Raw genomic sequence first — 12033 nt, 5'->3', positions numbered from 1 at the left:
AAATCTTCCCGAGCTCATATCTCTCCTGCGGAAGCGCAATTCTTCCCATCAACCCTGGCCTCCATTGCTCCACGTCCCAGTTATTTTTTTCACTTGCAACAGGAGCGTGAGCCAGGCAGGGGCATTTAATTGAACTCAGTGTCTCGTTCCCATTGACAGTGCTTTCGCCACTCTAGCGCAGTTGATAGGTCGGGCGCGGCGCAATCGCCGACCACAGTCGCGACTCAGTCTTTCCCACACTCTTTCACAACCTAACCCAATCTTTTTCTGGGGGAAGCGCCTCCAACCGCACGTTCAAAATGGCGGACCAAAACATCTCGCAATACAAGTACTCGGCGATGTCCAACCTGGTCCTCCAGGCGGACCGTCGTTTCATCAGCCGCGTCAATGACGAGCCTACAGGCGATCCAGAGTCACTCGCGGGCCGGATTGGAATCCGAGAAATGGGTGGGCGAGTAGCACGCGAAAATGTGCCAAAATCCAAGAAGAAGCCCGCCACCGATCTCGAGCGTGGCGCCATCCACGAGGGCGAAGATGTGCTTCTGCGGGAACAGAGGAAACGTCAGCGAGGTCAGCCAGCGCAACAACGCGGGCAAGGCATTTTATCAGCGGCAGATGCCTTAGTGGAAGGTCTCAAATATCGCCCCCGAACGCCAGCCACGCGAGCGACTTACGATCTCATCCTCACGATAACCGGAACAAATTTGGGGGACGTTCCACACGAGGTCGTGCGCAGTGCAGCCGATGCCGTCCTTGAATTACTCAAGGATGAGGATATGAAAGACTTTGATAAAAAGAAGGAAATCGATGATCTTTTGGGTACTTCAATGAATCCGAAAGAGTTCAACGAGCTTGTCAATCTGGGCAAGAAAATCACCGACTACGACGCTCAAGACGACGATGAGGAAATGGACGGTGGATTGGATGAAGAGGGCGAGCTTGACGAACGTCAGGGTGTCGCTGTAGTCTTTGACGAAGAAGACGAGGACGAGGATCGTATGGGTACTGTGGACGAAATTCGGGAAGAGGACTCTGATGAAGAGGACGCCGATGAGCAGGACCGGGTCGACACGTACGGCGCTGCTGCAGAGGATCGAGACGCTGAAGATGAAATGATAATCGACGGTGGATTGAAGCAGGGCGATAAGTCGCAGGACCAAACTGGAATGACGATACCCGCTCGCGAGATCGATGCGTACTGGCTTCAACGTCAAATTGGTGCTTTGTATCCCGACGCCCACATTCAGCAAGAAAAGACCAAGGAAGCCCTCGAAATATTAGGTGGCCAGGCTGAGGACGGGTCCGAAAAGCCTCTTCGCGATGTCGAGAACGATCTCATGGAGCTGTTTGATTACGACCACCCCGAGCTTGTTGCAAAATTGGTCTCCAACCGGTCCAAGATCGTCTGGGTTACCAGGTGGAGGCAGGTTGCTGAGGATGCAGATGCTAGAAACCTGGTGGAAAGCCAGATGGTCGAGACTGGCCATCGTGCAATTTTGGACGAGATCCGTGGCAAGACCACTGAGGACGTTTCCCACCGCTCCGGGAAGATTAAGCTCGACCTTATGGACGTCGATGTTCCCTCCGCGCCTGAGGCTGAAGACCTGAAACAAGTGGGCGAGAATGGCCTGGTCGGCGGCTTACAGCCAAAGCGCTTAATCAACCTGGAAAACCTCGTCTTTCATCAGGGTAATCATCTCATGACCAATCCCAACGTCAAACTACCCCAGGGTTCTACAAAGCGCACATTCAAGGGATACGAAGAAATTCACGTCCCTCCTCCACAAGCCAAAAAGCTGCCCGGTGAGAAGAACATTCCGACCACGGAACTTCCGGACTGGGCGCGTGTGGGCTTTGGTAGCTCGAAAGAGTTAAACCGAGTCCAGACAAAGTGTTATCCCAGCGCATTCCACGATGATGGCAATTTGCTCGTCTGCGCCCCTACTGGATCCGGAAAGACGAACGTCGCCATGCTCACTATTCTCCGCGAGATTGGCAAGAATCGTAACCCCGAGACTGGAGAGATCATGCTGGACGATTTCAAGATCATCTACATCTCTCCACTGAAAGCTCTTGTCCAAGAACAAGTTGGAAACCTCGGGAAGCGTCTTGAGCCCTACGGCATTCGGGTTTCTGAACTCACAGGTGATCGTCAACTCACCAAGCAGCAAATCGCCGACACTCAGATCATTGTCACCACCCCTGAAAAGTACGACGTCATCACGAGAAAGGCCTCAGAGACGAGTTATACGAACCTCGTGCGACTCATTGTGATTGACGAAATTCACCTTCTTCACGACGACCGTGGCCCTGTTCTGGAGAGCATTGTCAGCCGAACCATTCGCCGGGTCGAGCAGACTGGTGACCCCGTTCGAATCGTCGGTCTCAGTGCCACTCTGCCTAATTATCGTGATGTAGCGAGCTTCCTCCGTGCTGATCCCGAGACGGGTGTCTTCCACTTCGATGGTTCATACCGTCCTTGTCCGCTGAAGCAAGAGTTTATTGGAGTGACTGATAAGAAGGCTATTAAACAACTCAAGACAATGAACGATATCTGTTACAACAAGGTCATGGAGCAAGTTGGCCAGAAACGAAACCAGATGTTGATCTTCGTTCATTCTCGCAAGGAAACCGCCAAGACTGCGAAGTACATCAGAGACAAGGCTATCGAGATGGAGACTATCGGGCAAATCCTTCGCAGTGATGCTGCAAGTCGTGCTATCCTCTCAGAGGAAGCCGATTCGGTTGATGACGCATCATTGAAAGATCTCCTTCCCTATGGTCTTGGTATTCATCATGCTGGTCTCAGTCTCGCTGACCGTGACTCCGTGCAAGCCCTCTTTGCTGATGGCAGTATTCAAGTTCTTGTCTGTACCGCAACCCTCGCCTGGGGTGTCAACCTGCCTGCGCATACTGTCATCATCAAAGGAACACAAGTGTACTCCCCAGAGAAGGGTAGCTGGGTTGAGCTAAGCCCTCAAGACGTTCTGCAGATGCTGGGACGTGCTGGTCGACCTCAATACGATACTTTCGGTGAAGGTATCATCATCACTTCGCAATCTGAGATCCAGTACTATCTCTCGCTCATGAATCAACAGTTGCCCATCGAGTCACAACTCATGAGCAAGCTCGCTGACAACTTGAACGCCGAGATCGTGTTGGGTAACGTCCGAACGCGTGATGAAGGCGTTGAGTGGCTGGGTTACACTTATCTCTTCGTTCGCATGCTTCGATCCCCTGGACTGTATAGCGTTGGAGCGGACTACGAGAATGATGATGCGTTGGAACAGAAACGTGTGGATCTGATTCATTCGGCCGCGGCTGTACTTGAGCGGGCTGGACTTGTCAAGTACGAGAAAAAGACTGGTCGCCTGCAGTCAACTGAGCTCGGCCGCATTTCTTCCCACTACTACATTGGGCACAACTCCATGCTTACTTACGCTCAACACCTTCAGCCTTCCATCACGACGATTGAGCTATTCCGAATCTTCGCTCTGAGCGATGAGTTCAAGTACATTCCCGTTCGTCAGGATGAAAAGCTTGAGCTTGGCAAACTCTTGGGCCGAGTTCCTGTCCCCGTGAAAGAAACCATCGACGAACCCCATGCCAAAATCAACGTCCTTTTGCAGGCTTACATTTCACGACTGAAGCTCGATGGCCTTGCGCTTATGGCTGACATGGTCTATGTCACTCAGTCTGCGGGTCGTATTATCCGTGCAATTTTCGAAATCTGCCTCAAAAAGGGATGGGCCTCAGTGGCCAAGACAGCCTTGGATCTATGTAAGATGGCCGAGAAGCGTATGTGGCCAACCATGTCTCCGCTCCGTCAGTTCCCTGGCTGCCCCAGAGATATTCTCCAGAAAGCCGAGCGTATTGACGTGCCATGGCCTAGCTATTTCGACCTGGACCCCCCTCGAATGGGCGAGTTGCTTGGCATGCCCAAGGCCGGTCGTGTTGTCTGCGATCTTGTTTCCAAATTCCCTCGACTTGACGTTCAGGCTCAAGTGCAACCTATTACCCGCTCCATGCTACGTGTTGAGCTTACCATCACACCCAACTTTGTGTGGGAAGATTCTGTGCATGGAGCTGCGCAAGAATTTTGGATCCTGGTCGAAGATTGCGATGGCGAGGAGATTTTGTACCATGACCGCTTCCTCCTGCGTCGCGAGTTTGCCATTTCTGAAATGAACGAGCACATGGTTGAATTCACAGTCCCGATCACTGAACCAATGCCTCCCAATTACTTCATCTCCTTGGTCTCTGATCGGTGGATGCATTCTGAAACGAAAATTGCTGTCTCCTTCCAGAAACTCATTCTTCCCGAGCGCTTCCCGCCTCATACTCCTTTGCTGGATATGCAGCGAGCGCCAGTCAAGGCGCTGAAGCGTGACGAATTCCAGAAGTTGTATCCTGGTTGGGAGCACTTCAATAAGATTCAAACCCAGGTCTTTAAGTCTGTGTTTGACTCTGACGATAACGTCTTCATTGGGGCACCTACAGGAAGCGGAAAGACCGTGTGTGCCGAGTTGGCTCTATTGCGTCACTGGGCCACCGAAAAGGAAGGTCGTGCCGTTTATGTCGCACCATTCCAGGAGCTCATCGACCAGCGTCTGGCTGATTGGGACAAACGGCTGAGCGGTATTGCTGGCGGCAAGACCATCGTCAAGCTGACCGGTGAAACGACGGCAGATCTGAAGCTTCTGGAACAAGCCGACCTTGTTCTTGCGACACCTGTGCAGTGGGATGTTCTTTCCCGCCAATGGCAGAGACGCAAGAATGTCCAAACGGTGCAGCTGTTTATTGCAGATGAGCTGCACATGCTTGGTGGCTTCGGCGGTTACATTTATGAGATGGTCGTGTCTCGTATGCACTACATGGCTCTCCAGACGGAGAACGAGATGCGGATTCTCGGCCTAAGTGTGCCACTCTCTAATGCTCGTGATCTCGGTGAATGGATCGGTGCCAACAAGCATACCATTTACAACTTCAGCCCCCATGCTCGCCCCGTACCCTTGGAGCTGCACATCCAGTCATTCAACCTCCCCCACTTCCCCTCTCTCATGCTTGCCATGGCCAGACCGGCCTACCAGGCGATCTTGCAGCTGTCTCCGGATAAACCTGCGCTGGCCTTCGTTCCCAGCCGCAAGCAGGCTCGCTCAACGGCAATGGATCTCTTGGCGGCCTGTGCAATGGATGACAACGAGGACCGTTTCTTAAACGCCGATGTCGAGGAGCTAGCACCCCTTCTTTCGCGTGTTCAGGAACAAACTCTTGCCACGTCTTTGAGCCACGGTATTGGCTACTATCATGAGGCTCTGAGCCAGACTGACAAGCGCATTGTTTCTCATTTGTTCAACATCGGCGCCATCCAGGTTCTTCTTGCCTCGCGCGATGTCTGCTGGGAGCTGAACCTGACCGCACACTTGGTGATCGTGATGAACACTCAGTTCTTTGAAGGCCGCGAGCATCGTTACATTGACTATCCGATCAGCGAGATTCTCCAGATGTTCGGAAAGGCGTCCCGTCCCGGCGTAGACAAGACTGCTCGTGGTGTGCTCATGGTGCCGGCTGTTAAGCGAGAATATTACAAGAAGTTCCTGAACGAGGCTTTGCCTGTTGAGAGCCATCTTCAGGTGTATTTGCACGATGCATTTGTGACCGAGGCCAGTACCCGCACTATCACGTCAACGCAGGACGCTGTGGACTGGATGACATATTCCTACTTCTACCGTCGTCTACTCGCTAATCCCAGCTTCTACGGTCTTAGCGACGTGAGTCATGAAGGTCTCAGCACTTTCTTGTCCGAGTTGGTGGAGACGACGCTCAAGGAGTTGTCTGAGGCGAAGATCATTGATCTCGACGAGGAAGACGACAGTGTTTCTCCACTGAACGCTGCAATGATCAGCGCCTACTACAACATCTCCTTCATCACCATGCAGACCTTCTTGTTGTCTTTGTCGGCTCGCACGAAGCTGAAGGGTATTCTGGAAATTGTTACCTCCGCGACCGAATTCGAATCGGTCCAGATGCGTCGTCACGAGGATCATATTCTTCGCCGCGTGTACGACCGAGTGCCCGTGAAGATGTCAAAGCCCGCGTTTGACTCACCACACTTTAAGGCCTTTGTTCTCCTTCAGGCTCACTTCTCCCGGATGCAACTCCCTATCGATCTCGCCAAGGACCAGGAAGACATTGTTCGCAAGGTGCTCAACCTCCTCAGCGCTTGCGTTGACGTCCTTTCATCCGAAGGACATCTGAATGCCATGAATGCCATGGAACTCTCACAGATGGTAGTCCAAGCGATGTGGGATCGCGACAGTCCTCTCAAGCAAATTCCTCACTTCTCTCCCGAGGTGATTGAGGTTGCCAAGGAATATGGGTATGTACCACTCCATCCACGCGAGGAGCGACGATCCACTAACTCTTTCTCTTTCAGCATCAATGACATCTTTGAGTTCATGGAAGCCATGGACCCCTCGGAGAACAAGGATTACGCCACCCTTGTCAAACGTCTGGGTCTCAACAACAAGCAATTGGCACAAGCCGCCGCGTTCACCAACGAGAAATACCCCAGCATTGACCTTGACTTTGAGGTTGAAGATCCCGAGAATGTCACATCTGGGGAGCCAGCCTACCTGAAGATTAAGGTCCAGCGAGAGGTGGAAGAGGACGAGGAAGTTGACACAACCGTGCACGCACCCTTCTACCCCACCGAAAAGATGGAGAACTGGTGGCTGGTTGTGGGCGAGGAGAAGACAAAGAACTTGCTGGCCATCAAGCGTGTCACGATCGGTCGCAAACTTGACCTGCGCCTTGAGTACATCGTGCCCACGCCGGGTGAGCACGAGTTGACGCTCTACCTGATGAGTGACAGTTACGTTGGGGTTGATCAAGCTCCCACCTTTACCGTGAATGCGGCTGAGGGCATGGATGAGGATGAGAGCGAGGAAGAGGACGAGGAAGAGTAGATAATGATTTTGAATTTTTGATGTTCAATTGTACAATTAGTCATGCCTAGGCTATCTAGATGAAAAGGTGTCTTTTGTTTATATTCAGTTTTAGTTGCATTTTCTCATTCTACCTCCAGTGCTAGCCTTGTACAGACCTAACCCATTCACTGATTGGAGATTTCCTGCAAATGGACAGCGGACTTTATCGAGGAGTCAGAGCGAGTATCTGACCTTCACCACACGGTAGGGCCGGTACTAGGTAGGTACAATCCATGGAATCATCATGAGGTCCTTACTTCAGGGTTATCTTTATCGTTGTGCAATTGATGTGCATGGCTTCGGAGGTTGCATAAATGTACCCGTGCAATTTATGTTAATAATGTGAGCATGGCTTCGTACAATACCTTCTCTAAAATTGCTTTTATATTTACGAATTAGGTGAGGTAATATCTACGCTCAACGCAGCCATGCCACAACTGAGATACCATCGTATTATCAGCATGAGGTGCTCCTGTTGCAGAATTTCCGACTACTGAAGAGTCAATGCTCTCCAAGCTCGACCCCGAAGCGAGTTGGAGAGCCTCCAGCCGGCCAAGCTCCTCGGGTAGTGGAGCTACTCGATAAGCAGCGGAGATACCCCGCATCAAAGTCCGAGTCACGTTCCATTGTCCTGCATGTCCCCCTGCATTCCCCCTTCGAGTCAGCATTGTGTTTTCATCCACTCCTTCAGAGTTCTTCAGTCATTATACACGAGCTCTTCTTCTGGACATTAGATCAGCCTTTGCTGTGCCGTTGCCTGCGGACATTTCCTCTTCACAAGTTCGTCTCTCGTCATCTGTCTAGCTCACTTTCAAAACACACCCACCGAAGGTTGATTCACGGAGACTCACCTTTTGGGTTCTCTCTTTTCTTCTAATTGAGGTTCATTGATATGACTGTTCGTCCAATGAAGTTCACTCCAGAGTTAGTACCCATACCAACAATGTCACTTCGGGGTCACTGGCATGAGGCAGACGGCTAATCTAGTTACACAGGGTCCTCCTCGGCGCCCCCAGGCGATCCTCCGCCGTTCCCAACGCCGCAGGAACACTGGCACTCTATACGCAGACGTCCTACTCATTCGATTCCCATTCCAAGACCAACGAGATTCGTGTCCTTGAAATCGAGTCTGGTCGGTCCGCTCTGGTCACCAACGATCCCGGTGCCAGCAACCCGCAGTGGCTCGGCGAGAGCGACGAGCTTGTCTGGCTCAAGGCCAAGTCCAATGGCAACACGAGCTTCATTGTTGGAGATGCACGCGAGGCAGACAAAACGTATACCGCTGGTACAGTCCCCGGTCCTGTGTCGGACCTGAAGGTCACTGTTATCGAGCCTGGAAAGATCGGGTTCGCCGTATCAGGTAAAGCCAATCCGGACGGATCGCTCTTCAACCCTCATGATGCGAAGAAGTCCCACACTACGGGCCGTCTCTATACGTCTCTGTTCGTTCGTCATTGGGACTCGTACGTCGATCCCCAGAAGAATGCCATCTGGTATGGTCTACTGGAGAGGGCACCCGTGAACCCTGCTCGTCGGCAATCGGGAAAGTACGCAGTCTCCGGCCTCACCAATCTCATTTCCGTCTCGGGCCTAGGGCCGGTTGAATCGCCGATTCCTCCATTTGGAGGAACGGGAGACTTCGATATCAGCCCTTCTGCAATTGTATTTATTGCAAAGGACCCCAGCCTGAACCCAGCAACCCACACCGCTTGCTCTTGTTATTATGCGCCCATGTTTTCATGGACCAGTATGAGCGTCTCGGAGGTGAAGCCCTGTAAGGTGAGTGGGTTGCAGGGTGCCATGGCCTCGCCCGTTCTGTCTCCCGATGGCGGCTCTATTGCTCTGCTGGCCATGCAGACGGACGGTTACGAGTCGGACAAGAACCGCATTCTCTATGTACCCAACCCCTGGAATGGTGAGATGATAGAGATTTTCAAGTCCGCCGACGGAAAGGGTGGATGGCCCCTGAGCCCTGGTGCCGTGTCCTTTGCTCAAGATGGCAAGTCATTGCTGATTCAGGTGGAGGAAGTTGGTCGTGGAGTCTTGTACCAGCTTCCTCTTGAAGGAGTTGAAAAGGCGACGACCAAGGCATTGAAGAAGTTGACATTCAATGGCCACGTCAATGATGTTGCACCTGCTGCAGCCAGTTCTTCCAAGCTTTTCGTGTCAAGCTCCAACTTGGTTGACAACAGTGTATGGTCCATTATCGATCCTGCCCATCCGGAGAAGCCCCAGTTGGTTTCATCCAACTGTCGCGGCGGGTCTCATTGTGGCCTGTCCTCGTCTCAAGTGGATGAGATTTGGTTTGAGGGAGCCGAAGGCCACAAAGTACACGCTTGGGTGATGAAGCCGTCTCATTTCAAGGCCGGGGAGCGATACCCCTTGGCCTATCTCATTCATGGTGGTCCTCAAGGTGCATGGAACGACCAGTGGAGCACTCGCTGGAACCCGGCTGTGTTTGCCGAACAAGGATACGTTGTAATCACTCCCAACCCGACCGGTAGCACTGGGTATGGCCAGGAGTTTACTGACGGCATCCGCGGTGAATGGGGTGGTCGCCCATACGAGGATCTTGTCAAGGGCTTTGAGTACATTGAGAAGAACCTTGAATATGTCGATACAACGCGTGCCGTCGCCCTGGGAGCTTCCTACGGAGGATACATGATGAATTGGATTCAAGGCCACGACCTGGGTCGCAAATTCAAGGCGCTAGTCACCCACGATGGCGTGTTCAGCATGACTTCCCAACTGGCTAGCGAGGAGCAATACTTTCCTCTCCACGATCTGAAGGGGCCGATCTGGAAGGTCCCCGAGAACTGGGCTAAATGGGACCCGTCTCGGTTCACGGAGAACTGGGCAACGCCTCATCTGATCATTCACAATGAGTTGGACTACCGACTGACGATTGCCGAGGGCCTGGCTGCATTCAATGTGCTGCAGATGCGCGGCGTGGAGAGTGCATTTTTGACCTTTCCGGACGAGAACCACTGGGTGTTGAATCCGGAGAACTCGCTGATGTGGCACCGCACAGTGTTGAATTTCATTAACAAGTATGCGGGACTGCCCCCTGTTGCGGATGAGCCTGATCTGAGCTCGGAGATGGGCAAGCTGGCTCTTTGAACGAGGCTGGCGCGGTGATGAAAGAGGCAGGGTGGGGGATACGGAATTTGTAAAGTCGAGTTATTTTTCGGGAAGCAGTATTGTCAAACAGTGACATTGTCAAGGACGAACAAAGCGGCACCATCATATGGAATTGGATTACAAAGAGCATTGTGTTTCGGGCACTGAAAAAAAAGGACTGTTAAATACTTGCATTGTTTTACCCGTCTTGTTGAGACTCGCCTCTACCAATGATTCATTATTCACTTGGATATCGCCCGAAGCTCACATTGTCAAGAGGAAGAAAGCATGATCACGTCGAATGTGCCTATAAATCCCATCGAACCTCCGCGAGTCGAGTAGAGTCCAAATATCATCAGCCAACCTCATCGCGTCTGCACCTTTAGCCATCCCAACCAAGCAACCCATATTGGGTCTCATCCATCAAATCGAGCACCACCTACCATCTCCCCAGCACACCTATCCAACACCCCCAAAACCACCACAACATGAAATCCCCAAATTCCAACCCCCCACCCGCCTCCCAGCCCCGATCATCTCCATCTGCATCTCCATCTTCGTCCCCGTCCCTCGCCCAAACCCTAACCTCTCTCTCCACCCCGCTCACCCCCCTCGTCCATATCCTCACCGGCATCCCGCACCCCGAATTCCCCAGCTGCATACTTTCATTTCACCTGCTCACCTCGCCCCAATTAGATCGGTTGGCGGTGTACTACCATCAAGTGTGGCCGCCGACGCCGCAGACGGGGCTTTATCCGGTTGTCATGCGGGCTTGGGTCGGGTGGGTGTACGGGGATGGGGAGGGCGAGGCGGATATTGGGATTGAGGAGAAGAGAAAGAGGTTCGGCTGGTTCATCGGGCTCTATGAGGCGAAGGGCATATGTTTGGGGGGTGGGACTAGAGGAGAAGGAGGAGGAGGAGGATGCGATGGACCTTGATGGGGACGAAGAGAAGGACGACGAAGATGATCTGATAGTGGAAATATCACAGCGAGTTGTCTTCGAGGAAATATTGATCTGGATTCCGAGCTCGGGCTTTGAATCCGCGATATGCTCCGCGGAGCGTTTGGAAAGAAAAGTGCTCGCAAAGAGAAGGTGGAGAGAAAGAGACGGGAGAGAGAGGTAGCAGCGGAAAAAGAGGTTCTCGTGTGGATGGCTCGAGAATGGGAGGATGTACTCGATGAGATGATGCGGGGGCCGCGGGGGCTGTTTGGAAAGTATTGATTGTGGATGTGTGACGGGTGTGTTTCTCATGTGAATGGGAGAAGATGATTGAAGATCTATTGGTGTGGATTGAATACAGGTGGAATCGAGGGGGCTGTGAAGGACTGAGTGTATGGCAGGATTTGCAAAGAGTAAAAAAGATATCCTCCATGGCGACTGGCGGACATCATAAGTGTACCTGTCAGGGGAGGTACTAATTTCAGCAAAGTCGACCACTAAGTACAACTATCTGTGTTGGGGAAGCAATATAAAGCTTTAGTATGTCATGTCGGGTTAAAATCCCAGGGTATAGATAGATCGAGAAATATAGTAGGGGGAAAGAAGAAGTAAATCAACTATTCCAGCGTGGGTCATAGTCATCTTTGCGCTGGACTACCTCAGTATTGCTTTTGCTCAAACTTGTGTACCCCCCTGGATCTCGAAGACAGTAGGTTTGTTTACACGCACGTCCAACTTATCATGCTGCACCTCACAGGCGTAGAGTGATCTAAGTGGTTTGTTTCCTACGAATCAGTAGGTCGATGGATCCATGTCTCTACGGAGGACGAAAGGCCCATGTGGTAGACTTGATGTAGACTGTATACTATAAGTGAGTTAGGGACAATGCCCTTCATCTCATCTAGAGATAGACTTTCACTTGTCTTGCTCCCAAGACGGTTGATATTCATCAGTCCTCATACCAAAGAGACTCGTCATATGTA

General features: G+C 52.0%; 3 protein-coding genes across 3 annotated transcripts; all 3 read left to right on the top strand.

Moving 5' to 3' along the window:
* Nucleotides 1-299: 299 nt before the first annotated feature.
* On the top strand, nucleotides 300-6968 carry N7539_008168 (ATP-dependent RNA helicase BRR2; the record flags this gene model as incomplete). Its single annotated transcript, XM_056937768.1, has 2 exons — nucleotides 300-6379; nucleotides 6437-6968. 2 exons carry the CDS (start codon nucleotides 300-302, stop codon nucleotides 6966-6968), a joined length of 6612 nt encoding a protein of 2203 aa, XP_056786860.1.
* Nucleotides 6969-7896: 928 nt separating this feature from the next.
* N7539_008167 (oligopeptidase family protein) lies at nucleotides 7897-10109 on the top strand (the record flags this gene model as incomplete). Its single annotated transcript, XM_056937767.1, has 2 exons — nucleotides 7897-7913; nucleotides 7985-10109. 2 exons carry the CDS (start codon nucleotides 7897-7899, stop codon nucleotides 10107-10109), a joined length of 2142 nt encoding a protein of 713 aa, XP_056786859.1.
* A 288-nt stretch (nucleotides 10110-10397) lies between these two features.
* Nucleotides 10398-11047, top strand: N7539_008166 (uncharacterized protein; the record flags this gene model as incomplete). Its single annotated transcript, XM_056937766.1, has 2 exons — nucleotides 10398-10412; nucleotides 10496-11047. The coding sequence occupies 2 exons, from the start codon at nucleotides 10398-10400 to the stop codon at nucleotides 11045-11047; spliced, it is 567 nt and encodes a 188-aa protein (XP_056786858.1).
* Nucleotides 11048-12033: the final 986 nt, after the last annotated feature.

This window comes from Penicillium diatomitis (genome assembly GCF_028827545.1).
Source record: "Penicillium diatomitis strain IBT 30728 chromosome Unknown utg000012l_segment0_segment0, whole genome shotgun sequence".
Lineage (NCBI taxonomy): Eukaryota > Fungi > Ascomycota > Eurotiomycetes > Eurotiales > Aspergillaceae > Penicillium > Penicillium diatomitis.
Note: the sequence above shows the minus strand (reverse complement) of the source record. Positions and strands in the feature narration are given on the sequence as shown.